General features: G+C 54.7%; 1 protein-coding gene and 1 long non-coding RNA gene across 4 annotated transcripts in view; one reads left to right on the top strand and one right to left on the bottom strand.

Moving 5' to 3' along the window:
* Positions 1–27,830, top strand: part of SHANK1 (SH3 and multiple ankyrin repeat domains 1) — a 60,202-nt gene that overhangs the window by 26,657 nt on the left and 5,715 nt on the right. For 2 of the 3 annotated variants that reach the window (XM_054538941.2, XM_054538944.2), the window contains exons 15-23: positions 3,824–3,906; positions 4,135–4,259; positions 5,048–5,183; positions 5,444–5,524; positions 6,065–6,088; positions 6,307–6,375; positions 6,760–6,878; positions 21,178–21,274; positions 23,983–27,076. In XM_054538941.2, coding sequence (XP_054394916.1) covers positions 3,824–3,906; positions 4,135–4,259; positions 5,048–5,183; positions 5,444–5,524; positions 6,065–6,088; positions 6,307–6,375; positions 6,760–6,878; positions 21,178–21,274; positions 23,983–27,076 — 3,828 coding nt within the window. The remainder of the gene's footprint in view (positions 1–3,823; positions 3,907–4,134; positions 4,260–5,047; positions 5,184–5,443; positions 5,525–6,064; positions 6,089–6,306; positions 6,376–6,759; positions 6,879–21,177; positions 21,275–23,982; positions 27,077–27,830) is intronic. The other variant, XM_054538943.2, reaches the window with a different exon arrangement.
* On the bottom strand, positions 1,434–11,007 carry LOC129051782 (uncharacterized). The gene is made up of 5 exons (XR_010138653.1): positions 10,125–11,007; positions 8,925–9,023; positions 6,224–6,333; positions 4,191–4,291; positions 1,434–1,749 (listed from the first exon to the last, which is right to left on the bottom strand). It is a non-coding gene; the product is annotated as an uncharacterized LOC129051782 (long non-coding RNA).

The raw sequence follows: 27,830 nt of genomic DNA, 5'->3' as shown, positions 1-27,830 counted from the left end.
GGCAGAAATAGGTAGAGGTTTCCATGGATGCAAAAGCGGGTACCTGGGAAGTATGAAAGGGACCAGAGGTGCTTTAGGGGAGCCAGGGAGATTACTTACGGAGATGCAAGAGGGTGTGGGAAGGGTGAGGCCAAAGGATGAGGGAGAGGTCGCAGGACAAGGGTGAGGAGGTCACAGAGGTCTGAGGAGGATGTTTTGGGGGAAAGGGGGGTAGGGTGTGTCAGGGGACATGGGAAATGGGGGGATGGCTCCATGGGGTGTGAGGAGGGCTTGTGGGAGTCAGGGATGAGGGGGGTGGGTTAGGGCGATGTGGAACCTCAACATGGCATGGAGGAGTAGGGAGTGAGGTGCAGAGAGGAGGGGTACACAGGAGTTGGAGAGAGGGAGTTTAGAGGTACATGGAGCTGTGGGAGCAAGAGAGCAGTTGGGAAGTCCAAGGAGACTGTGGTGGGATGAGGGCAACACCACGTATGTCCTAGCTGGGGATTGGGTGAGGGAGTCATGGAGCAGAGAGGGGAATGGAGCATGTGTAGGATAGGGGGTGGTTGAGAAGCAGGAACAGGGTGGGTCTGGATGTGGTTGGACTCCCCTCCTCGCCTCAGATCACCACTGGTATATATATATATATATAGGTTACCTCTGGTGAATTCAAATCTTGGCTTTGAGATTTTTCTAGCTGGTGTCATCTTGAGCAAGTTATTTCTCTGTGCCTCAGTTTCCCCACTTATAAAATGGGAAGAATAACAGTCAACCCTTCCCTGGGTTGTTGTGAGGACTAACTGAATACATAAATGGAAATACATAAATGCAAAGTGCTTGGAATCATGGGTGGCATTCAGTAATAATTCGATAAGTGTTCCTCATTGTCACGGTGTTACTGCCACACCCTGGGATAAACTCCAGGTGCTGCAGGGCCGAGCTCAGGGTGGATTCCGAGCAGACGGACATACGTGCTCAAGGTATTTCGGTGCTGTGGAGTGGAGGGTATTACCACTGCAGTTACCCGAGTATTCTCTTGGGTATTGTTGAAGAGTGATACTCACTGTGTGACATTGGACAAGTTACTTAACTTTTCTGTGCCTCTGTTTCCTCACCTATAAAGTGAAACTAGGGCTGGGTGTGGCAACTCCTGCCTGTAATCCCAACACTTTGGGAGGCTGAGGTGGGAGGACTGCTTAAGTCTAGGAGTTCGAGACCAGCGTGGGAAAGATAGTGAGACCCCATCTCTACCAAAAAAATTTTTTTTAATTAGCTGGCCGTGGTGGCAAGCACTTGTAGTCCTAGGTACTTGGGAGGCTGAAGTTGAAAGATCCTTTGAGCTCAGGAGTTTGAGGCTGCAGTGAGCTGTAATTGTGCCACTGCACTCCAGCCTGGGCAAGAGAGTGAGATTCTGTCTCAAAAAATATGAATAAATACATAGATAAAGTGGAATTGGTACTTGTCCCTGCCCCAGAGGCTGGTTATGAGAAGACAATTTAATGATCTATCTGTGAAGGGCTTCAGATACTGCCCAGCCAAAGGCAAGTGCTCCTTCTTGGCATATTGACATGGGAGTTTTATTGACTATATTGGCTGACATTTGGGGAAGGCTTATGTATGGGGTATGAGGCTGATAAGGGGGCAAGAGAGAGATTCCAGAGGGGAGGGAGAAAGATGGAGGAAGGGAGGGGTTTGTGGCATGAGTGAAAGAAAGTGAGGTTGCCTCCAGTGAGGAAGGGTGCTGCTGGCTGCTGGGGGGGCCTTGAAGACCTGGAAGAGATACAGGAGGAGGATTAAGAAGGTGAGAATGGGGACATTACAGAATGCATGGTTAGAAACAGGCAGCTCTGACCTCTGAGTCAATTTCTGTGTCCAGTTTCCCCATCCACTCGCTGTTCCAGCCTTCTTGGCCCCTTTCCTCCCTTCCCCTCTCCCTTTTCCTACCCTCATTCACCCCTTTCAGCCCCTTCCCTCCTTCTCTGCCAACACCTCTCTATCCAGGAGAGGAAGACATGGCGGGTATGGTGTGGATGACTTTACTGGACTGTGATGAACTTTGAGCGAGGACTGTTGCTGGAGTATGTACATGTGAACATGCGTGGTGTTAGGTGCACTGAGGCGCCACAAGGAGTGTGGTGGCAGGAAGGGAGGACACGTGCACATCCAAAACCCTGTCGCCGCGGTGCAAATGTATGGATTTTTACAAGGGGAGCCATGGGGGTCCTGGGAGCATACAGGGGTGCTTGTGGGGGTGGTACCTAAATACAGTGGAGCACAGTAAGTATTATTGGCGTTTCCTGGGATGTATGTGTTCAGAGGGCGTGTTATGGGAATACACTGAGATCCGAGTGAGGGGGAGTTATTATTGGAACATACTGGGATGTGTGGGGGTTGCCGAAACATGCTGGAGTATTCGAGGAGGGCTGCTTTGCTGAATTCGTGGGGGCAGGTAATTGGGGAGCATGCTTGGCTATGATTGGAGTATATTAGGGCCACATGGATGTTACTGGGATCTGGGTATTATTGGAACACACTGGGATTGTGAGGGTGGGAGGTGCTACAAGTGTGCCCTGGGACGGGCTTTAGACAGTGCTGAAGGAAGCTGGGCACAGCAGAGCACGTGTTCCAGTGACTCCTGAGTGTTCTTGGGTATTCTGAAGGCAGTGGGGCTGCAGCCAGGGTGTCTGAGTATTCCTGCTGTAGACTGGGGTGTCGGATCCTCTGGGAATGGAATGGATGTGTATTCCTGAGGTGTACAGTGGTCATGTCAGGAGTTTGGGGCTGTTTGACTGAGCATTGAGATCCATGAACTGTATCTGAGTTTCATTGACATTTCCTGGGTACGTGAGCCTTATCCAAATGTGCTGGTGGCATTTGATGGCTTTACTGGAAAGTACCACCCATATTCATTGGTGCTTTGCATTTTACTATAATAGAATATGCTGACTGCATGCAGTAGCTCCATTTGAGATGCACCAGGGAATACAGAAGACAGTGCTGTCCACGGGGAGCTTTACAGCAATGGAAATGTTCTATATCTGTACTGTCCAATGTGGTGGCCGCCAGCCACGTGCAGCTTCTGCACACTTGGAAATATGGCCACTGTGACTGAGGAATTGAATTTTTCCATTTGATTTTGATTAGCTTTCATAAAAACAGCCACAGGCACCTACTGGCCACTATATTGGGCAGTGCAGAATTAACAACTTTACCCTGCGTGGGGTCCTTGGGAGGTGACATATATATAAAGGAATTTTGAGGGGTATCATCAAAGTACATGAGTCCTCTTGACTTAACACTCTGACCTAAGGACATCGAGCAGATCGTATTGAGCACCTACTATGTGCCAGGCACTGTGCGAAATACTAAATGTGTATTACCCCCACTGGATTCCGACCGCAACCCCATCAGGTAGGATCTGTGATAGCCCCTCATTATAGATGAGGGAACTGAGGCACAAAAGGTTAAAGTTGTGGGCTCAAGGTCATAGGCAGGAAGTGACTAGCAGGGACCCAAGCCTGGCTGTCTGGTAATCTGGAAGCTCTTCTCCCCATCCTCCCCACTGTGCCTGGTGCTGAATGGATGGGTGGATGGATGCATGGATGGATGAATGAGGAGAGAGGGAGTGAGAGAGAGAGCATGCCGGCTCTGAGGGGGAAGCCCATCGGGGCTGCTGCTAGCATACACACACAGAGTGGGTGACAGAGATCCTAGGAGATGCAATTAACGGCCCTGGAGCAGAGGTTTGGGTCTCTGGGTTGCCGGGTGGGGGACAGGCTCTGTGTCTCATGATGTCTTCTCCACTCCCCCCACCACCCCCCCATTTCTCCTGCCTCCCTGCCAGCGATTACATCATTAAGGAGAAGACAGTCTTGCTGCAGAAGAAGGACAGTGAGGGGTTTGGGTTCGTGCTCCGGGGGGCCAAGGGTGAGTGCCAGCCGGGGAGGGGATGGGAGAAGGGCTCTGTGACCCCAGAAGCAGGGCTGGAAAGGGGGGCTGGAAAGGGGAAGGGACCCCAGCCCACCCACCACCCCACCCCGGGGTGCTGGTCCCTCAGCTGCGGTGAGGCCTCCGTGACTTGGGTCTGAGCCCCATCCCCTGCTCGGCCTCTCCACCCCCTCCCCTCCGACCCCGCCGGCTCCTCCCTGTCTGCAGCGCAGACCCCCATCGAGGAGTTCACCCCCACCCCGGCCTTCCCGGCGCTGCAGTACCTGGAGTCAGTGGACGAGGGTGGCGTGGCATGGCGAGCTGGACTGCGAATGGGAGACTTCCTCATCGAGGTGAGTCCAGGCCCCCTCTCTTCCCTGGGACCCTGTGACAAGTTCCCAGACCCCCTTATGATTCACACCAGGATCTGGCTGCCCAGTTTTATTCTCCTTTGGCACCAGGATTCCCAGCCCCCTGCCCACCCCCCAGCCAGCCTCTGCTTTCCCCAGCGATTCCATCTAAAGGCCTCTGAGGCATCTCAAAAGAGTGACACAGAGCTGTCCCCAACACATACACAATACCGGGGGATGGCCAGGCACAGCGGCTCATGCCTGTGATCCCAGTGCTTTGGGAGGCTGAAGCAGGTGGATTGCTTGAACTCAAGAGTTTGAGACCAGCCTGGGCAACATAGCAAGACCCTGTCTCTTAAAAAAAAAATTAGCCGGTGCTGTGTGCGTGAGGTCCCAGCTACTCAGGAGGCTGAGGTGGGAGAATTGCTTGAGCCCAGGAAGTCGAGGGTTCAGTGAGCCATGATTGTGCCACCGTACCCCAACCTGGGTGACAGACAGAGACCCTGCCTTTTAAAAATAAAAGTAAATAAATAAATAAATAAATACTGGGGACAAGGAGGGAGGGGGAAGTGAATAGGGTAGGCTGAGCCTCTTCCCCAACCCTGGGGCCAGGGAGGGTGGGAAAGGGGGCTTGCCCAGGGAGGCGGTGGTATGAAGGGTCGGAGGGAGGGGAACGTAGCCCGAGGGCCATGGACAGGGCAGCGCAGGAGGCATCCTCCTTGGGGTCTCTGAAGCTGCAAGCACCCCTCCCCTCGTCCACTCTGTGTGATCTGGGGGTGTCTGTGCTACAGGTGAATGGGCAGAATGTGGTGAAGGTCGGCCACCGACAGGTGGTGAACATGATCCGCCAAGGGGGCAACACGCTGATGGTGAAGGTGGTGATGGTCACCAGGCACCCGGACATGGATGAGGCAGTGCACAAGAAAGGTGCTCCTGTGGCCACTCTCGCAGCCACCCCACTGCCATCAGGCTCAGCCCTGCGGGAGCCCCAGGGCCGGGTGCTGCTGCCCAAGGCCTTCCCTTCCCTAGCACTGCTTCTCCATGACCCTTGTGGGGAGAAACTGAGGCAGGGAGGGCTCAGCACGCTGGCATCGGCTATTCTCTGAGCCCTGGGAGCCCTGTGGTGGTAGAGGGTGGTGGGGGCGTCTCCCCCATGATACTGATGCCTCCCCTCATCACCTTTTCAGCACCCCAGCAGGCCAAGCGGCTGCCGCCCCCAACCATCTCCCTGCGTTCCAAATCTATGACCTCAGAGCTGGAGGAGATGGGTGAGCCTGCGGGGCTGCTGAGGCCAGGGGGCCGGGGGGGAGAGGGGAAGGAGGGCTGGACCATCCCTTGAGTTCGTTAGTGTTGTTAGTGACCGGGGGTCCTTGTCCTCATCCTGTCCCCAGTCCATGGGTCGGACTCTGGCCTGTGTGTGTGTGTCTCTGGGAAGGGGTGTCTGAGAGACGACTTTCCTCTGTGCTCTTGTATCTGTTTCTCTGTTGGGGTCTCTCTCAGGGTCTGTATGTACCCTCTCTGCGGGTCTCTGTCTCCTTCCTTCTGTCCCACCTCACCCCCAAGCCCCATTCAACATCTCTCCCTCCACCAGCTCCCCCCAACCCCCAATAACAGAGGAAAGCGAGCCCCTCCCTCCAGACGAGGCCGAGTGGACCTGGGGGTCCCATTTCCCCTGACAGGAGGCTGGTCGGACAGCTGACCGCCCCCACCCCGGGGCCCCGAGGGAGGTGGGCTTCCAGAGAGGGGGCCCCTCGCCTTCCCCTGACGTCCTAACTCTTGGCTCCTCTACTGCCTCTCCCCTGGGCTAGTCTCCCCCTGGAAGAAGAAGAGTGGTGAGTGGGCACAGGACTGGCGGGAGGGCCCCCGTCTCCCGACCCCGCCGGCGGACTCGCCCCTCCCTGACCCCGGCCCCTCACTGCCCCTCTCGCGCATGCGCGCGCCCGCTGGCCACGCCCACTGGCCCGCACCTGCTGGCCACGCCCACAGGCCGAGCCCGCTCCGCCCCGCCCCCAGGGGCTCCCTGGGCTTCATCCGTGTTCCTTGCCCACAGAGTACGAGCAGCAGCCGGCGCCGGTTCCTAGCATGGAGAAAAAGCGGACCGTGTATCAGATGGCTCTCAGTAAGACGGCCCAGCCCTGCTCCTCGGACTGCCGGGCCCCAGCCCCGGCATCCGCTGCATCCCTGTCCCACCATGAACCCCACGGCGCCCCTCACCTTCCTGCCCCAGAGAGGCCTTGATCCCACCTCCCCTCCCTCCGCCCGCCTTCTCCTGACGGCTGCCCCGTTCCCTGCCCGCACCCCTTCCCACCCTGGGTGCTGCCCACCGGGCTGGGAGATTGTGTCTCCAAGCGGGACTGCCCGTCCACCTGGACCCAGACAGGGCTGCCCTTTCCTGGTTGATCCAGGTGCTGGATGAACTGCGGGCGGCAGCTCTGGCCTTTGCTGCCCGGGTCAAGGCAAACTTCATTTCATTGTCTTCCCACCTCTGTTCATCTCCCCCTAGACAAACTGGACGAAATCCTGGCCGCAGCTCAACAGACCATCAGTGCAAGCGAGAGCCCTGGGCCCGGTGGCCTCGCGTCCCTGGGCAAACACCGACCCAAAGGTTTCTTTGCCACTGAGGTAGGCGGCCTGGTGTGGGGAGGAACTGCCAGGGGGGAGGCGGTTCACACACCAACCTGGAGCCTTTCTCTTTCCAAAACCCTCCTGACGCCCCTGTGCTTTAGGCTGGTCCTGGAGGGGCGACACGCATCCTAGGGTTTCCTCCTTTCTCCCAACTTTGGGGACCTCCTTTCCTCCTTGTCCCTTTCCCTCAAATCCCATCTCTGTCCTTTTCTCTCTCCACTTCCCACCCCTGCTATTATACTTGCGCTCTTGCCCCACCTCTTTCTGTCCCTCTGTGTCCCATCTTAAGGGTCTCAGGGAAGGCAAAATGATGTCATGGATGGAGATTCCCCAGCATAATAATAGATACCCAACATGTAGTACTTATTAAAATATGAATGGTCATGTCTGTCGCCACTCTGTCTGCCTCTCCCCACAACCAGAGGCCACCCTGTAGGGGGTGTTGATAATTTGGGGGACACTGCATTTTATTTTATTTTTTAATTTTTATTTATTTATTTATTTTGAGACTGAGTCTCACTCTGTCGCCCAGGCTGGAGTGCAGTGGGGCAAGCTTGGCTCACTGCAACCTCTGCCCCCCGGGTTCAAGCAATTCTCCTGCCTCAGCCTCCTGAGTAGCTGGGATTACAGGTGTGTGCCACCATGCCTGGCTAATTTTTGTATTTTTAATAGAGACAGGGTTTTGCCATCATGGCCAGGATGGTCTCGAACTCCTGGCCTCAAGTGATCTGCCTGCCTCAGCCCTCCAAAGTGCTGGGATTACAGGTGTGCGCCACCAGCCAGACACCAAATTTTATATGGATTATCTCATTCATTCCTTAGATTCATCCTGGGAGGTACACGAGGTTGTTAGCCCATTTACAGAGGGGTAAACTGAGACTCAAGGAAGGAGGAGGGATTTTAACCCAGGCAGGCAGCCCTCCGAACCCATGGTCCTGCCACAGCCCTGGCTATCCTAGTAGGGTCCTGCTGGTCCCTTCCTGGATGTTGCCCCTACTCCACTGGGCTGTGTGCCTTCCCTCCAACACATCCTCCACTAGGCCTGCCAGTGCCACCCCTTACCCTCCAACTGTCTCCTCCAGAGGCCACGCTCTGCCTTAATCCTCCCTTCCCGCTTCCTTCTTCTCTGCCCAGTCCCCATCCTCTGGCCACATCCACCACGTAGTGGTCAGGGGTCCATTTACTCTAAAACTGGGTCCTTTGGCTTTTAGGGGGTCATGAATCTCTTTGGCAGGCTGCCATAGTCCTTCCCAGAATAATGCTTATAAATGCATAGCATAAAATAACAAAAGAGGCCAGTTACACTAAAATGTAGTTCTCAAAATATTTTTCAAAAGCAAAATTTGTGATATCATAATATCATCTTTTTTTGTCAACATGTTAGACATTGGCGGTGGATTTTAACAACTCTAATTTCAAAATCACGAGGAGCATAAACACTATTTTGGGAAATCTGCACCACTGTGATGGGATATGGAAATATCTGTGATTCCTACTGGGGATACAGGCATGGGTCTTGCTGAAACTAGCATGGTTTGCTGCTTACATATTTAGTTGAGGAAAGGTTGAGTTTTTGCTGGAGGATGATGAAAATGAAGACATAGGATTTTTTTTCCTGTACAAGTGCACAGGCCCCTGAAGTCTATCCACAATCCCTCGTGCTCTGGAGGGGCTTGTACTTTTATAAAAATCAAGAGTAGGAGGCTGGGTGCGGTGGCTCACGCCTGTAATCCTAGCACTTCGGGAGGCTGAAGTGGGCTGATCACCTGAGGTCAGGAGATCGAGACCAGCCTGACCAACATGGAGAAAACCCATCTCTACTAAAAATACAAAAATTAGCCGGATGTGGTGGCATGTGCCTGTAATCCCAGCTACTCAGGAGGCTGAGGCGAGAGAATCGCTTGAACCCACGAGGCGGAGGTTGCAGTAAGCCGAGATCGCGCCATTGCACTCCAGCCTGGGTGACAAAAGCGAAACTCTGTCTCAAAAAAAAAAAACTTCTTCCTTATATGGAGTCCAAATCTACTTCCCCTGGGCTCTTACCTTTTTTGACACTGTTTCCTCCTCCTGTGGTCTTCTTCTATCTTCACTTGCCCTGCAGCAAACTTCTCATAATTCCTCAACAAACTTCTTCACAACCAGCTTTAAGAAGGAAAGGGCGGTACAGAAACAGAAAGAAAGAGAGAGCATGCACATTCCCATTTTACAGAAGATGAAACAGTCTTAGAGATTTGCATTCACTTGCCTGAGACCTTTCATCAAGTGTGTCTCTAATCAAGACAGAACCAAAGTCCAAGACCTCTTCCTGTCCATCATGGTTTCTAACATCTGCACTGTTGACACAGTTGGCCCTCATGATTCCCAGATTCTGTGTTTGCGAATTTGCCTACTCGCTGAAATTTATTAGAACCCCAGAATCAATACGCGAAGGGTTTTTGTGGTTATTCTTGGACAGGCACAAAGAAGAGAAAATCTTGAGTAGCCCTATGTGTAGGTTCCCAGACGAGGCTGAACGAGGGTGCCTTCTCATTTCAGCTCTTATACTGTGAACGAGTGTCTTTTCTCGGTCTATTTAATGTCACGTGCTTTGCATCTTTGGGCCTTTTAGTGGTGATATCAGCGTTTAAAAGGTCCCCCAAGCATGGTGCTGAAGAGCTGTCTAGTGTTCCTAAGTGCGAGAAGGCTGTGATGTGCCTTATGGAGAAAATATGTATGTTAGAGAAGCTTCATTCAGGCATGAGTTAGAGCGCTGGTGGCCAGGAGTTGGATGTGAATGAATCAACAATGTATATTAAATAAGGCATCCTTCAACAGAAACATGCATAAAACAAGGTTATGTATTGATTGGTTGAGGGAAATGTGTGGCAACCCCATATAACACAACTACCGCATATAGCCACAATTGCCTGTATTTGGAGCTGCGTAATTCTTTGTTGTGGAAGCCTGTCCTGGGCATTGTAGGATTTTAGCAGCACCCCTGGCCTCTACCGTCTGGATGCCAACAGCAAATACTGCCCAATGTCCTCTGGGGGGGCAAAACCACCTCTAATTGAGAACCACTGCCCTATATCATTCTAAGGTTAAAAGATTTTCAGGGCCAGGCACAGCGGCTCACACCTATAATCCCAGCACTTTGGAAGGCCAAGGCTGGCTGATCCCTGGAGCTCAGTAGTTCGAGACCAGCTTGGGCAACATGGCAAAAAACCAATCTCTACTAAAAATACAAAAATTAGTTGCACGTACCTGTAGTCCTAGCTACTCCAGGAGCTGAAGAGGGAGGGTCACCTGAGCCTCTGAGGTTGAGGCTGCAGTAAGCCATGATTGTGCCACTGCACTCCAGCCTGGGCGACAGAGAGATACCACCCTGTCTCTAAAAAACAAACAAACAAAAAAGATTAAAAAGATTTTCAGCCCCAGGAGTATCCTAAGTGGACTTAGATTCAGGATGCTACCATCCATATTCACTCATTAAATTATTCAGTATTTATTGGAAGTCTGGGATGTACTCCCACTAATCCCATTTCTTCATGCCTCCCCCTGCTCTGTATTTTACACTCTCCTCCCTCTGAATTTCCCTCTCTGGGTCTCTAACCATACCCCAGGTGTTTCTGTTTGTTCCTGATCCCCCAGAAACTCTATATTAACAGACAAATGGGGATTCAAATCCTGACTTCCTCTAACTTAATTTGCCACCTTGGACCATGTTACTTAATTTCTCTGCATCTCAGTTTTCTGTTCTTTAAAATGGGGCTAAAGCCAACCTTGCCCAGTTCTTATGAGGATTCCATGAGGTTAACTGTAACACAGCAAACTCCCAACACAAGGTAAACCCCTCAGGATAGAAAACAGGCCAGGCTGGGCTGGGCGCGGTGGCTCACACCTATAATCCCAGCACTTTGGGAGGCCAAGGCAGGCAGATCACAAGGTCAAGAGATCAAGACCATCCTGGCAAACATGGTGAAACCCCGTCTCTACTAAAAATACAAAAATTAGCTGGGCGTGGTGGTGTGCACCTGTGGTCCCAGCTACTTGGGAGGCTGAGGCAGGAGAATCACTTGAACCCAGGAGATGGAGGTTACAGTGAGCCGAGATCATGCCACTGCATTCCAGCCTGGCAATAGAGTGAGACTCCATCTAAAAAAAAAAAAATAGAAAAAAGGAAAAGAAAATAGGCCAGGTACAGCGGTTCACACCTGTAATCCCAACACTTTGGGAGGCCAAGGCAGGAGGATCACTTGAGGCCAGGAGTTCGAGACCAGCCTGGGCAACATAGTGAGACCCTGTCTCTACAAAATATTTAAAAATTAGCCAGTCATGGTGTGTGCTGAGGTGGGAGGATCACTTGAGCAAGGGAGGTCAAAGCTGCAGTGAGCCATGCTTGCGCCACTGCGCTCCAGCCTGGGCAACAGACTGAGACCCTGTCTCAGTAAATACATAAATTAATTAATTGAAATAAAATAAACTAGAAAGTCCACCATGACTCACCAGTGATCTCTGTGTATGCCTCCAGAGACCCCCAACACCAGAGACCCCACAATAGCATATCAGACTGAGTGTAAATCTCTGATAAACTAATTAGAGCAAGGCCTGTTTTCATTAATTCAACAAATGCACAGAGCTCCTGTGAAGTGCCAGGCAGCCACAGTGCTAGGTCTGCCCTACATGAACCCAGTTACAGGACAGGCAAGAGCCTAACCCTCAGGGAACTCACTTTCTGAGCTCCGAAGACACCCACCCCCAGAGGAGCCCAGACACCAGCCAGTAATAAAACCAGCTGCCCACCTGCCCCCGCCTCCTAGAAATGAAACTCACAAGCACTCACCTGAGTTCTGTGAGACCTCCTTTCCCTCTGTGTCCAGAGGACCCATAGTCATTTGCCCTGTACATCCCCCTCGCCTTTTTTTTTTCTTCTCTCACCTCTTGGATCTGTCCCCGGGCCTTCCTCAGGCCCCCCTCTCATGTTGGAGGCTCTCTCTGCCGCCTTCTCTGCTCCTTCCCACCTGCCATTTTTATCTTTCCCGCTCTCTGAGTCAATGCAGATGCCCCTTCATGAGGTTTCTGCATCTTGGTGGCCTCTTTTGACATCTAGTCTTCTTCTCGGTGTCTTGATTTCCCATTCATTTCGGTTCCTCTCCCCTCTTCACTCTGCATCTTCCCTCTGGTCTAGATGCAGTGGGATGGGGGGTGCAGTACCCCCCGAGGCTTCTTGGGTCAGGTCTGCACAAAAGTGAACAAGAGCAAAGCATTGTATAAGATGCCACTATCAGCCAGGCATGATGGCTCACGCCTGTAATCCCAGCACTTTGGGAGGCCAAGGCAGGTGGATCACCTGAGGTCAGGAGTTTGAGACCAGCCTGGCCAACAAGGTGAAACCCCGCCGCTACTAAAACTACAAAAATTTGCTGGGTGTGGTGGCGCACGCCTGTTATTCCAGCTACTCGGGAGGATGAGAAAGGAGAATCGCTTGAACCTGGGAGGCAGAGGTTGCAGTGAGCCAAGATTGCGCCACTACACTCCAGCCTGGGTGACAGGGTGAGATTCTGTCTCAAAAAAAAAAAAAAAAAAAAAAAAGATGCCACTATCTAAGGACTTGGAAACTGGGAGATTTCAACCCTCTCCAAAGATGCACTTTTGCATACAACCTAGAGGAGGCAGGGACAGTTGGGGGCGCAGAGCCCAGCAGATCCACCCTAGGTCAGGGCAACCCTTGGGCTGTCTCCTCCCAGGGCTCTGCTGTCCATCCGCCCCTCGGTATAGCTTTGGCTTTCTCTGCTACTGTCTTTGTCACCCGCCACTGATGCCCAAGGGATCCCTCGTGGCCCCTCATCTCTCAGTCTGAGACATCATCGCTCCCTCTCAGTTGCACTCCCCACTTCTGGTGTTCCCTCCTGGGGCTGCGCAGGCCCTCTCTGAGTCAGAGCTGCCCTCCCTCCTGCCTCTCTGGGCTCTTCCTGCTTCCCGTCGTCCTCTCATTTCCCCTCTCATCTCTCAGTCCTTGTCTCTCCCCCTTCTAGGCCACATCTCTGTCTGTCCCTCTTCCCCTCTCTCACTCTCCCCATCTTTCTCTTCCCATCCCTCCCTGTTTCCCTGCCTCCCTCTCTCCCCCATCTGTCTTTGTCTCTTTGTCTCTGTCTCTCCATCTCTGTCTCTGTGTCTCCTTGTCTCCCTGGCTCTCTCTCTGTCTCTCTATCTCTGTCTCCTCATCTCTGCCATTGTCTCTCTGTTTCTCTGTCTCTGTCTCCTCATCTCTGCCATTGTCTCTCTGTCTCTCCATCTCTGTCTCCCCATCTCTGCCTTTGTCTATCTCTGTCTCCCTATCTCTGCCTTTGTCTCTGTCTCTGTCTCTCCATCTCTGTCTCTCTCTCCCCATCTTTGCCTTTGTCTCTCTGTCTCTGTCTCTCTATCTCTGTCTCTCCATCTCTGTCTCTCTCTCCCCATCTTTGCCTTTGTCTCTCTGTCTCTGTCTCTCTATCTCTGTCTCTCTTTTTCTGTCTCTCTACCTCTGTCTCTGTGTCTCCTTGTCTCCCTCTCTCTGTCTCTGTCTATCTCTGTCCCCCCATCTCTGTCTCTTCAGTTGTCTCCCTGTCCATTCTCTCCCCTATCCCCTCTCAGGGCTGCCTCCTTAGCAGGAGTTCCCCAGCCACTGGTCAGCTGCAGGACATGCGCTGCCATTGAGGCACGAGGCCACAAGGTGAGGGAGAACTGGGCCTTTGGGCGACTGACTGAAGGGGAGTCTGCCCGGCAGCCGGTGATGTCATGCAAGGCTGCGCACTCTGATTGGCTGCCCCTTCTGCGCGGGAGCGAATGCTTCCGTTGGTTGGTGGAGTTCAGGTGCTCCCTCAGGAGTCAGTGCGATGCCCCATCAGATTGTTATGGTTCCTCCGTCAGTCTGACATCTCTCCTGTCACCCTGACCCTTCTTATGTCAAGCTAACCCATTTTTGTCCCTTCTTCTTCCACATGGCGTGTCTTTTGTCAGCTTGCAAATCTGACGAGGCGTCTGTCACTCTGCACCCTCCTCTGTCGGGGACACCCCTCCCCACGCACTATAACCAGTTCCCTGCCACTCTAAGCCCTCTCCCGTCACCCTGACCCCTCCCCATCACCCTGACCCTTCCCCATCACCCTGACCCCTCCCCATCACCCTGACCCCTCCCCATCACCCTGACCCCTCCCCATCACCCTGACCCCTCCCCATCACCCTGGCCCCTCCCCATCACCCTGACCCCTCCCCATCACCCTGACCCCTCCCCATCACCCTGACCCTTCCCCATCACCCTGGCCCCTCCCCATCATCCTGGCCCCTCCCCATCATCCTGGCCCCTCCCCATCACCCTGACCCCTCCCCATCACCCTGGCCCCTCCCCATCACCCTGGCCCCTCCCCATCACCCTGACCCCTCCGTTGTCCCTTTGACCCCTCCCCATCACCCTGGCCCCTCCCCATCACCCTGGCTCCTCCCCATCACCCTGGCCCCTCCCCATCACTCTGGCCCCTCCCCATCACCCTGACCCCTCCCCATCACCCTGGCCCCTCCCCATCACCCTGGCCCCTCCCCATCACCCTGACCCCTCCATTGTCCCTTTGACCCCTCCCCATCACCCTGACCCCTCCCCATCACCCTGGCCCCTCCCCATCACCCTGGCTCCTCCCCATCACCCTGGCCCCTCCCCATCACCCTAACTCCTCCCCATCACCCTGGCTCCTCCCCATCACCCTGGCCCCTCCCCATCACCCTGGCCCCTCCGTTGTCCCTTTGACTCCTCCACTGTCTCTCTTTTACCTCTTCTCTCACCCTGACCCCTACCCTGTCACCCTCACCCTTCCCCATCACTCTGACTCTTCCTCTGTCACCTGACCCCTTCTCTGTCACATTGACCTCTCCACTGTCCTCCTGACCCTTCCCTGTCATCCTGACCTCTCCCCCATCACCCTGGTCCCTTCCCTGTCACTCTGACCCTTCCACTGTCACATCAACCCCTCCACTGTCACTCTGATCCCTGCCTCATCACCTTCACCCTCACCTGTCACCTGACCCTCGCCTCTCCCTCTGGCCCCCACCACCCGCCCCCATACCCCGTGCAGGTGTTTCCCTTGCCTTCTTCCCCTCCTCCCAGCTGTCCTCTCCTGCCTGGACTCTGTTCTTGCTGTCCTCTCCAGCTCTGCCCCTCAGCAGTCCCTCTGTGCTTCCTGACTGGTCACATCCCCCAATCCTGGCTCTTCGTACCCCTCCCATTTTATCTTAGGGTTTTTGAGCCACTCTGATCTCTTTTCTCCGATGCATCTTTAGTCTTCTCCTTACTTGCTGGCTGGTCTAGGATAAGGCCCTTTTCTCTCTGATCCATGGCCTCTTTCATTATCATCCAAATGGGTATAATCCACCCTAACTCACAGGCGTGATGATCTAGTGAGGACACACAGGAAAAACAGCAGGCAAAATGGCTCACACAAGAGTGTCTCCTTCCGCTTGCCACTTCTCTACTGCCTTTATCTTTTGCAAGGTTCTGCTCTCTGATACCACACAGCTGCAGGACAGGACAGAAAGCCAAGCACAGTATTGGGCTGTGGCTGAAGGAGATGGGGGAGGGGGTCAGAAAAACATTCAGCAAAGTGGAGAAGGATTGAACAGGCTGAGAAGCGCTTAGAGAAGAGCAACATGGCAGGAAATCCCTCAAAACAGGGATGCCTTCAGGCGACATCTCCTGACGCCTGCTTGGAGCTGGCCCTGTGCTGTTTGATGGGGATGTTCAGAGGAACAGGCTGGGGTTTTGCCCTGGAGTTGCTCGCCACATCTTGTCAGGGTGTCTTGTATTGCTTCCAATGAGTTCTTCCTTCTACAAATATTTATTGAGCACCTACTATATCCTGGACCTGCTGCTGGGCTCTCAAGGTATAAGAGTGAATCAGTCAAACAAAGTAACTTCCTTTAGAGAATTTACATTTGAAAGAGGAGACTAGCAGAATTGGGTTCTGCTGTACCTGAGGGGGAAAAAGCAAATAATGGTGGCTTGACCAAGAAAAATGCTTTTATCTCTCTCTTGTTAAAGAAGTATGGGGGCCAGGCATGGTGGCTCACACCTGTAATCCCAGCACTTTGGGAGGCCAAGGTGGGTGGATCACCTGAAGTCAGGAGTTCAAGACCAGCCTGGGCAACATGGTGAACCCCTGTCTCTACTAAAAATACAAAAATTAGCTGGGTGTGGTGGTGGGCACCTATAGTCTCAGCTACTCAGGAGGCTGAGGCAAGAGAATCGCTTGAACCCAGGAGGTGGAGGTTGCAGTGAGCCAAGATAGTGCCATTGCACTTCAGCCTGGGTGACAGAGTGAGACTCCCATCTAAAAAAAAAAAAAAAAAAAAAAAAAAAAAAAAAGGTATGGAATAGGAAGTCTCTGGCAGATTAGCAGCCTCCATGGTCTTAAACACCCAGAATCCTTCTCAATTTCTGCTCTGCCATCTTAGCCATGTTTCCAACTGCAGACTGGCCTCATAGTCCAGAATTGCTGCTGGAGCTCTAGCTATTGCACCAGCATTCCAGGTAGCAGGAACAAGGAAGGGCGAAAGGCCTCTTGAGTTACCTCCAAGACATCCCAGATGTAACACACAACACTCCCACTTGTGCATCCCTGTTGGCCTTCCTTAGTCATATGGCCACACCTAGCTGCAAAGGAGGCTGGGAAGTGTAGTCTCTCAAAAGGTGCCAAATAAGATTGGCATTTTCTTACCAAGGAAATAGAGTAGAAGGAGTATTGGGGTGGGCTGCATGCCCAGGGAGACAGACAGTAAACAAGCAAGCAAGTAATGATGATAACTCCAAACTGGCATAAGTTAAGGGAGTTATGACACAGAGTAACAGGAGGAAGCCTCTCCAGAGAGGAGACCTTGGAGCCGAAATCTGAAAGAAACCTGAAACTTGCAGGTCCTACCCACTCCCACCCTTCTATCACCTGTCTAACCTCAACTCCCACCCTTCAGCTCCTGGCCTCCTTCCTATTCCTCCTGAGCCTGCCTGGCTCACCCTCACCTCAGGGCCTTTGCACCTGCTGTTCCACCTGCCTGGAACACTCTTCCTCTACACATCATTATGCCCCCTCCTTCACCTCCTCCAGGAGTTTGCTCAAATAATACCTTCTCAGTGAGGCCTTCCTTGACCACCTTATTTTATTTATTTTGAGACAAGGTCTTGTTCTGTTACCCAGGCAGGAGTGCAGTGGCACGATCATAGCTCACTGCAGCCTCAAACTCATGGGCTCAAGGGATCCTCCCACCTCAGCCTCCCAAGTGGCTGGGATAACAGGCACATGCCACCATGCACCACTAATTTAAAAAAAAAAATTGGGGGTGGAGACAGGGTCTTGCTATGTTGCCCAGGCTAGTCTCGAACTCCTGGCATCAAGCAATCTTCCCGCCTCCCAGAGTGCTGAGATTACAGACAGGAGCCACTTGCCTGGCCAGCCCTTATTTTATTCTATTTTATTTTAGACGAAGTCTTGCTGTGTCACCCAGGCTGGAGTGCAGTGGCACGATCTTGACTAACTGCAACCTCTGCCTTCAGGTTCAAGTGATTCTCCTGCCTCAGCCTCCCTGGAACTATAGGCATGTGCCACCAAGCCTAGCTAATTTTTTTGTATTTTTAGTAGAGATGGGGTTTCACCATGTTGGTCAGGCTGTTCTCAAACTCCTGACCTCAAATGATCCACCCACCTTGAACTCCCAAAGTGTTGGGATTAAAGGCGTGAGCCACCGCGCCCGCCATCAGCCCGTATTTTAAATTACATTCTCCCTCTCTCCTCCCCCTTACCTCCATCTGACCAGTGTTATATTTTACGAATTTATGTTGTTTATGGCCTGCTTGCCCTTCCTGTGGGCTGGGACATTTGTCTAATTTGTTGTATCTGCAGTATTTGCCACAGTCCCTGGCATAAAGGAAGTCCTCAATAAATATTTCTGGAATGAATGAATTAATGAGACAAACATAGAAACAGACAGTCCCAATTCAGGGAGGGAAGTGTAGTGAGAGGCATGTAATACAGACCCCAGGAAAGTCTGGACTAGAACCAATAGAACTCTCTGTGATGATGAAATGTTCCATATCTATACTGTCCAATTTGGTAGCCACCAGCCACAGGTAACTATTGAATACTTCAAATGTGGCCAGTGCAACAGAGAAATTGAATTTTACAAATTAATTTTAATTAATTGAAATTTACACTTGTCTTTTTAGTTGGTCTGTTTCTTTAGAGACACAGTCGCACTCTATCATCCAGGCTGGAGTGCAGTGGCACACTCATAGCTCAATGAAGCCTTGAACTCTTGCACTCAGGTGAAACTCCCACCTCAGCCTCCCAAGTAACTAAGATGACAGGCATGTGCTACTACGCCTGGCTAATTTTTTTTTTTTTTTTTTGAGACTGAGCATTGCTCTATCACCCAGGCTGGAGTGCAGTGGCACAATCTCGGCTCACTGCAACCTCCGCCTCCCAGGTTCAAGTGATTCTCCTGCCTCAGCCTCCTGTATAGCTGGGATTACAGGTACACGCCGCCACTCCCAGCTAATTTTTGTATTTTTCATAGAGATGGAATTTCACCATGTTGGCCAGGCTGGTCTTGAACTCCTGACCTCAGGTGATCTGCCCACCCAAAGTGCTGGGATTACAGGCGTGAGCCACCGTGCCCAGCAATTTTTGTAATTTTTATTTTTGTAGAGACAGAGTCTCCCTATGCTGCCCAGGCTAGTCTCAAATTCCTGGAGTCAAGCGATCCTCCCTAATGTTGAGATTTCAGGCATGAGCCACCATTTTAGCCTGAAATGTACAGTTGAATGGCTAGTGGCTACTCTAAGGAGGCACTGCAGGCCTAAAGGAAGTGGGTAGCTGGGCCAGGGTGGAGGGCTAAGTTAGCAGAGCTTTCCCAAGCAGAGCACAGAGCCCAGGGAAAGGATGCTCCATGCAGAGTGTCGGAGGTGAGAATTGAGGGAACTGGGAATGGTTGTGAATGGCTGGAGGAAAGAGGCAGGAGGGGGTATGGTGGGCAGTGCAGGAAGTAAGGGTTCATCCCAAAGGTGGGAACTTCATTCCGAGAGGGTTCCCTTTCTCCGCACTTCTGGTCTCAAAGATGGAGAAGGGAGACACATGGGGTGACCTAGCAGAAGCTGGGGAGTCAGGGCCCCGAAGTGCCTGACCTTGGCTGATTCTCCCTGTTACTCATCTAACACTTGCTTATAGAACAGCAGGCCCTATGTAGGGACTGGGGCCTCAGTAGGAAATGAGACTGATAAAGTCACTACCCTACCCTCAGGCAGGTTTCATAATGACTTCCATGAACCTTAGGCATTTCTGTCCTTCTGTATTTAAAAAAAAAAAAAAAAAAGGCCAGCACGGTGGCTTATGCCTGTAATCTGAGAACTTTTGGGGAGGCCAAAGTGGGAGGATCGCTTGAACCCGGGAATTTGAGATGAGCCTGGGCAACACGGCAAGACCTCGCCTCTGCAAAAAAATTTAAAAATTAACTAGATGTGATGGTGCCTGCCTATAGTCCCAGCTACTCAGAAGGTTGAGGTTGGGATCGCTTAGGCCTGGGAGGCCAAGGCTGCAGTGAGCCGTGTTAACGCCACTGCACTCCAGCCCTGTCTAAAAAAAAAAGTTTAAATTTTATGTTGCTGCAAAGACCAATATTATCCAGGGTACAATTTTCTCTTTTCTTTTTTTCTTTCACTTCTACTTTGAAAAGAAATTAAAACACTTCCCCTAAAAGCATCATGGGCCCTAGACACTGTTGGTGCGATGCCTGGGATACGTAGGCCCTGCCTTCAGGGAGTTTCTAGGCTAGTGGAGGAAACAGCAAGTAAACAAGATGGTTTCTGGGGAAGAGAGATGCTGTGAAGAAAATGGGACAGAGGGAAGTGCCGTCCGGGCAGGGGGTCGGGGAAGGTCTCACGGAGGAGAACTTAGCGCTGAAAAGGAACTGTGACAATAAGAGGGAAAGCTGTTGCCGAGAGAACCAGGGCTTGCGGGTGTTCTCAAATGAGGGTAGACCTGGGGATGACAGAGGAGAAGGAAGAGGTGGGGGTGAAGGTGGACCAAGGGAGCAGGTGCAAAATGGGGGCAGGGGCTGGGTCCTGCAGGGTGTCTTCGTGTGGGCTTCCCTAGAACGGGAGCCGGAGGTGAGGATTCCTGTACCAAGGGTTTGCTGAGGGGGAACCTTCAGGGAGACTGGCTGGGGCTGTGGAAGGAGGTCAAGCAGATGCGGTTCTCACTGGAGTGGGAACCCGTGGGGTCAGGCTGGGCACCCCGGCTTTAGTGCTGCCTCGGAACTCCGTATCAGTCCATCGTGGGCTGTGGGCTGCTCCGGGAAGCAGGGACACATAATGGACTGGGCGAGTCCAGGACTCTGAAGGAGGGTGATTCTTAAGGGCCGCAGGCAGGTGACACTCCCAGCAGTGGGTGAGGGATGGGATGCTGCATCCAGGGGGAGGGCAGCTGCAGGTGCACCAGCAGTGCCTGCCATAGAGGGTCTTGTAGACCAGAGTTGGGAGTTCGGTCGCCTCTGATCTCCTAACTGACATGGGATTTCAAGCAGGGGCAATAGCATGCTTTTTGAAAGATGCCTCTGACTCTTGTGTGGAAAACAGACTGGAACAGGGTGGGGGATCAAGGATGGCAGCAGGGAGATGAGGGAAGAGGCTGCTCCATCCCGGAGAACACTGGTGGGGACCTGGACGTGGGCAGTGGCTGGAGGAAGGAAGCAGAGCAAGAGTCGGAAAATCTGCTTTCTTCTCCTTTCTTTCTCGCTCCTGCCCAGACTCAAGGCTTTTCATTCCCCCAGAATTCCCGTTTGCCTTCTTCTTCTTTTTTTTTTTTTTTTTTTTTTTTTTTGAGATAGAGTCTCACTCTGTTGCCCAGGCTGGAGTGCAGTGGTGTGATCTTGGCTCACTGCAGCCTCCACCTCACGGGTTCAAGCGATTCTCAAGCCTCAGCCTCCCGAGTAGCTAGGATTACAGGCACCCGCCACCATGCCTGGCTAATTTTTGTAGTTTTAGTAGAGACGAGGTTTTGCCATGTTGGCCAGGCTGGTCTTGAACTCCTGACCTCAGATGATCCTCCTGCCTCAGCCTCCCAAAGTGCTGGGATTACAGGCGTGAGCCACATCGCCCGGCCTCCTTCCACTGTCTTCACACTGCTTTCCCTTACTGCAGGGGCTTAAGGAAGGAATAGGGGGCAGCCGTATGGTGAAGCCACAAGCCTTTCTGCGCTGACTGATCTCTCTTTTCTCTCTCTCCCCCCTGACTGCCGCTCCAAAGTCGAGCTTCGATCCCCACCACCGTGCCCAGCCAAGTTACGAGCGTCCTTCTTTCCTGCCTCCAGGACCTGGGTTGATGCTCCGGCAAAAATCTATCGGTATGCCACCCAGAAGAAGAGATGTGGGGGCTGGGGGAGGCCAGAAACGTGACAGTTTAGGAAAAGCAAGCGGACTTGGAAATGTTCTCTGCTTCCAGAGAGACCATAGTTTCATCAAATTGGGTTAAGAGTTCAGGCTTTGGAGATGGGTGAACTTGGCCATGAATCCTGGCTCCCCTCCTTCCCAGCTGTGTGAACTGGGGCAGGTGGCTTGACTTCTCTGGGCCTCTGGCTCTACATCTAGAGAATGGGGATGCAGTGAGCTAAAGCCCCTGCTACAGCTTTCTGGTTCTTTCTCTTATACCCGATTCCATCCATTCATTCATTTTACAAGTGTTTACCAAGCGTTCCCCACATGCCAGGAATTGTTCTAGAATGGGGATATGTCAGCGAATAAAACAGACTAAACGTTCCTGCCCTCATGGGGCTTGCTTTATAGCAGGGGAAGACAGATAATGGATTATAAGGATGATAAGCAAGAAAATTATCTAGTATGTTAGCAGTTGTACATGCTATGGAAAACAAAAAAAAAAGAGTGGGCCGGGCGCAGTGGCTCACGCCTGTAATCCCAGCACTTTGGGAGGCCGAGGCAGGCAGATCACGAGGTCAGGAGATCGAGACCATCCTGGTTAACATGGTGAAATCCCATCTCTACTAAAAATACAAAAAATTAGCCGGGTGTGGTGGCGGGCACCTGTAGTCCCAGCTACTCGGGAGGCTGAGGCAGGAGAATGGCGTGAACCTGGGAGGCGGAACTTGCAGTGAGCCAAGAACGTGCCACTGCACTCCAGCCTGGGCAACAGAGCAAGACTCCGTCTCAAAAAAAAAAAAAAAAAAAAAGAGTGAAAAAAATAGTAGAGTAAGGTAAGAGAGACAGGGAGTGCTGAGTGGGGGGCGGGGCGCAGGTTTGAGCTAAAACCTAGAGATGGGCCAGGCACAGTGGCTCACACGTGTAATCCCAGCACTTTGGGAGGCCGAGGCAGGCAGATCACAAGGTCAGGAGTTCAAGACCAGCCTGACCAACATGATGAAACCCCATTTCTACTAAAAATACAAAAATTAGCCAAGCGTGGTGGCACGTGCCTGTAATCCCAGCTACTCAGGAGGCTGAGGCAGGAGAATAGCTTGAACCCGAGAAGCAGAGGTTGCAGTGAGCAAAGATCGCACCATTGCACTCCAGCCTGGGCGACAGAGCGAGACTCTGTCTCAAAAAAAAAAAAAAAAAAACACCTAGAGATGAAGTGGGGAATCGTGAGGCTCTCTGGAGTTAAGGCATTCCAGGCAGAGCGAACTACCTCTGCAAAGGTCTTGAGGTCGGGCTGAGTCTGGTGCATTTATACAACAGGGAGGAGGCCCGTGTAGCAGGGGCCAAGTGAGCACTGGACATGAGGGCAGTGGGGGGACAAGGTCCCGATCCTGCAGGGTCTGGGGAGTCATGGTGAGGACTTGAACCTTTGCCCTGAGTGAGGTGAGTGCATGGCAGGGCTCTGAGCAGAGGAAGGACATGAGCTGACTTCAGTTTTAACAGAAACCCTCTGGCTGCTGTGAAGGGACTAGATTGAAGCGGATGAGCTGGGAAGCTGGGGGACCAAAGAGGAGGTGACAGCTATTGCTATCCAGATAGGAAATGATAGTGGCTGGCCTAGGGTGGTGACTCTGGAGGGGTGAGAAGGGATTGAATTCCGGATATGTTTTGAAACAACAGGATTTGCTGGTGGATTGGATATGGGTGACGTGAGGAAGAAAGCTACTAAGGGTGGCTGCAAGGTTTTCAGTCTTAGCACCTGAAAGGACAGAGCTGCTGTTTGCTGCGGTGGTGGGGAGGGACCGTGGGCTGGGAGGAGTCTGTTGGTAAGGAGATCAGGAGCTTGGGTTGGAGCGTTTGGAGTCTGAGATGCCCGTGAGACAGCCAGCTGGGTGTGGGTATTTGAATATAGGAGCCCAGACCTCAGGGCGGAGGATGGGACCCTAGGCATAAACGTGGGCGTCGACAGCAGAAAGGCAGTGAATGAAGCTGGTCACTGGTTGAGAGGGAGTAGTCAGAGGTGAGAAGAGGGTCAAAAACCAAGCCTTGGCAGTGAAGTAAGCAAAGACTTAACTCCTGCACGCCTCCTGGAGTTGTTTTTCCCTGATTGTATTCAGCTTTCCCCAACTCCTGGTGTTCAAAGTCCACCAGTGTGAGTCTTACACTCCCACTGAGTGTGGGGTCCACCTGGCTCTCATCGTTTACCTGATTTTTTTTTTCTATAGATCCAATCCCTTTTAAACTTTAGCCTCATCATAAGTGGTTCTCTCTGTAGAATCACAGCTTTGATGTGCTGGTTGCATTTCTTTCCTGCATATACGTGAAAAGAAACACGCATCTATGCATAAACACGAGGGACTATCCTTTCCCAGCTCCAGCCACGTTTGCTGGCCCCAAACCGTTCACTGAGCCTTTGAACGGAATTAGAAAATGGCGCCCCCTCCTGGCGTGGGGAGGAAGTTCCGCTGAATTTCAGTTTCCTCACCTTGCACAACCTGCACCTCTGTATGAAGCAGATTTGGGTTTACCCCAAATAGGGAAGAGCTGGGCGAGTCCACGTGAAGTTCCTGGCATATATGGGGTGCCATTCTTGTTATTAGTATTGTTGCGGTTCTATGGGATAGTGGAGCAGGGAGACCCTCCCCACCAGGGTCCCCCTCCTTGATCCTCTGTATCTCCCCAGGTGCAGCAGAAGATGACAGACCTTACCTAGCACCCCCAGCCATGAAATTCAGCCGCAGCCTGTCTGTGCCTGGTTCGGAGGACATTCCACCGCCACCCACCACGTCCCCACCGGAGCCTCCCTACAGCACACCTCCAGTCCCCTCCTCCTCAGGGCGCCTCACCCCCTCCCCTCGGGGAGGGCCCTTCAACCCCGGCTCTGGTGGCCCCCTCCCCGCCTCCTCCCCTGCGTCCTTTGACGGGCCCTCCCCTCCCGACACTCGCGTGGGGAGCCGCGAGAAGAGCCTGTACCACAGTGGGCCCCTGCCCCCTGCCCACCACCACCCGCCCCACCACCACCACCACCACGCCCCGCCCCCTCAGCCCCACCACCACCACGCCCACCCCCCTCATCCTCCCGAGATGGAGACAGGCGGCTCTCCCGACGACCCTCCACCCCGCCTGGCTCTGGGGCCCCAGCCCAGCCTGCGAGGCTGGAGGGGCGGCGGTCCCAGCCCGACCCCGGGGGCCCCGTCCCCATCGCACCACGGCAGCGCGGGCGGGGGCGGCGGCTCCTCCCAGGGCCCGGCTCTGCGCTATTTCCAGCTGCCCCCGCGGGCGGCCAGCGCAGCCATGTACGTGCCCGCCCGCTCGGGCCGCGGCCGCAAGGGCCCGCTGGTCAAGCAGACCAAGGTGGAAGGCGAGCCCCAGAAGGGCGGCGGCCTCCCGCCCGCGCCGTCGCCCACGTCCCCGGCCTCCCCGCAGCCGCCGCCCGCCGTGGCCGCGCCCTCGGAGAAGAACTCCATCCCCATCCCCACCATCATCATCAAGGCCCCGTCCACCAGTAGCAGCGGCCGCAGCAGCCAGGGCAGCAGCACCGAGGCGGAGCCCCCCACCCAGCCCGAGCCCGCGGGAGGCGGCGGCGGCGGCGGCTCCTCGCCCAGCCCTGCCCCGGCCATGTCACCCGTGCCCCCGTCCCCCTCGCCCGTGCCCACCCCCGCCTCGCCCAGCGGTCCGGCCACGCTGGACTTCACGAGCCAGTTCGGGGCCGCCCTGGTGGGGGCGGCCCGGAGGGAGGGGGGCTGGCAGAATGAGGCGCGCCGGCGCTCCACGCTGTTCCTCTCCACCGACGCGGGGGACGAGGACGGCGGGGACGGCGGGCTGGGCACAGGGGCGGCCCCGGGCCCGCGGCTGCGCCACTCCAAATCCATCGACGAGGGCATGTTCTCCGCCGAGCCCTACCTCCGACTGGAGTCTGCGGGCAGCGGCGCGGGCTACGGCGGCTACGGGGCCGGTAGCCGAGCCTACGGGGGTGGCGGGGGCAGCAGCGCCTTCACCAGCTTCCTGCCCCCGCGACCCCTGGTGCACCCGCTGACCGGCAAGGCCCTGGATCCCGCCTCCCCGCTGGGGCTGGCCCTGGCCGCCCGCGAGCGAGCGCTGAAGGAGTCCTCGGAGGGCGGCGGGGCCCCCCAGCCCCCTCCCAGGCCCCCATCGCCCCGCTACGAGGCCCCGCCGCCCACCCCGCACCACCACTCGCCCCACGCCCACCACGAGCCAGTGCTGCGTCTCTGGGGGGCCTCCCCGCCGGACCCTGCGCGCCGGGAGCTGGGGTACAGGGCCGGGCTGGGCAGCCAGGAGAAGTCCCTTCCCGCCAGCCCGCCCGCCGCCCGGCGTTCCCTGCTACACCGCCTGCCGCCCACCGCTCCCGGGGTGGGGCCCCTCCTGCTGCAGCTGGGGACGGAGCCCCCGGCCCCGCACCCCGGAGTGAGCAAGCCCTGGAGGTCCGCAGCCCCCGAAGAACCCGAGCGGCTGCCGCTGCACGTGCGGTTCCTTGAAAACTGCCAGCCCCGGGCCCCTGCGACGAGCGGAAGGGGGCCCCCCTCCGAGGACGGGCCGGGGGTCCCGCCGCCCAGCCCACGCCGGTCCGTGCCCCCCTCCCCGACCTCCCCGAGGGCCAGCGAAGAGAACGGGCTGCCCCTGCTGGTCCTGCCGCCTCCCGCCCCCTCGGTGGATGTGGAAGATGGCGAATTCCTTTTCGTGGAACCGCTGCCTCCGCCTCTGGAATTCTCCAACAGCTTCGAAAAGCCGGAGTCGCCCCTCACGCCTGGGCCTCCCCACCCGCTGCCCGACACACCTGCCCCGGTCACCCCGTTACCCCCTGTGCCACCCCCGGCTGTGGCCGCAGCCCCTCCCACCCTGGACTCCACCGCATCCAGCCTGACATCCTATGACAGCGAGGTGGCCACCCTGACCCAGGGGGCCTCCGCCGCTCCTGGGGACCCCCCTCCACCAGGCCCGCCTGCCCCAGCAGCACCGGCTCCCGCTGCCCCACAGCCTGGCCCGGACCCTCCGCCTGGCACGGATTCTGGCATCGAGGAGGTGGACAGTCGGAGCAGCAGTGACCACCCACTGGAGACCATTAGCAGCGCCTCCACGCTGAGCAGCCTATCTGCCGAAGGTGGTGGCAGCGCAGGGGGTGGGGGCGGGGCTGGGGCCGGTGTGGCCAGTGGGCCGGAGCTTCTGGACACCTATGTGGCCTACCTGGACGGCCAGGCCTTTGGGGGCAGCGGTACTCCCGGCCCGCCATACCCTCCTCAGCTCTTGACTCCCTCTAAGCTCCGGGGCCGGGCGCTAGGAGCCAGCGGAGGCCTGCGACCTGGCCCCAGCGGGGGACTCCGAGACCCTGTCACCCCCACCAGCCCCACCGTCTCGGTGACAGGGGCTGGAACCGATGGGCTGCTGGCCCTGCGTGCTTGTTCAGGACCCCCCACGGCAGGCGTGGCTGGGGGTCCGGTGGCTGTAGAGCCAGAAGTCCCACAGGTGCCCTTGCCGACGGCCTCCTCTCTGCCTCGGAAGCTGCTGCCCTGGGAGGAGGGCCCGGGCCCACCGCCACCACCTCTGCCCGGACCCCTGGCCCAGCCTCAGGCCTCAGCCTTGGCCTCAGTAAAAGCCAGCATCATCAGTGAACTCAGCTCCAAGCTTCAGCAGTTTGGGGGCTCCTCGGCAGCGGGCGGCGCTCTGCCCTGGGCCCGAGGAGGCAGTGGGGGAAGTGGAGACAGCCACCACGGGGGAGCCAGCTATGTCCCCGAGAGGACCTCCTCCCTGCAGCGGCAGAGGTAAGCGGGGGCTGGTGGCCAACAAGGGAGGCCAGAGGTGTTGATGGCATGGCTGTTTCCCTTTAGGGTCTCAGGGTGGCAGAAAGGAAACAGAAACCAGGTTGGCAGGAGTTTGCTCTCACAGAAGCACGCTTTCACAGATACTTTCTTTTTCTTTTTCTTTTTCTTTTTTCTTTTTTTGAGACAGAGTTTCACTCTTGTTGCCCAGGCTGGAGTGCAATGGCGTGATCTCAGCTCACCACAACCTCTGCCTCCCCGGTTCAAGCAATTCTCCTGCCTCAGCCTCCCATGCCACCACCCCCAGCTAATTTTGTATTTTTAGTAGAGACGGGGTTTCTCCATGTTGGTCAGGCTGGTCTGAACTCCCAACCTCAGGTGATCCATCCGCCTCGGCCTCCCAAAGTGCTGGGATTACAGGCATGAGCCAACATGCCTGGCTTTTTTTTTTTTTTTTTTTTTTAGAAACAGGGTCTCACTCTTGTCACCCGGCTGGAGTGCAGTGGTGTAATCATAGCTCACTTGCGGCCTCAAACTCCTGGGCTCAAGCAATCCTCTGGGACTACAGGTGCATGCCACTATGCCTGGCCAATTTTTCTTTTCTTCTTTTTTTTTTTTTTTGAGACAGAGTCTCACTCTGTTGCCCAGGCTGGAGTGCAGTGGTGCAATCTCAGCTCACTGCAACTTCCGCCTCCCAGGTTCAAACGATTCTCCAGCCTCAGCCTCCTGAGTAGCTGGGATTACAGGTGCCCGCCAC

This window comes from Pongo abelii, chromosome 20 (assembly GCF_028885655.2).
Source record: "Pongo abelii isolate AG06213 chromosome 20, NHGRI_mPonAbe1-v2.0_pri, whole genome shotgun sequence".
Taxonomy (NCBI): domain Eukaryota; kingdom Metazoa; phylum Chordata; class Mammalia; order Primates; family Hominidae; genus Pongo; species Pongo abelii.
Note: the sequence above shows the minus strand (reverse complement) of the source record. Positions and strands in the feature narration are given on the sequence as shown.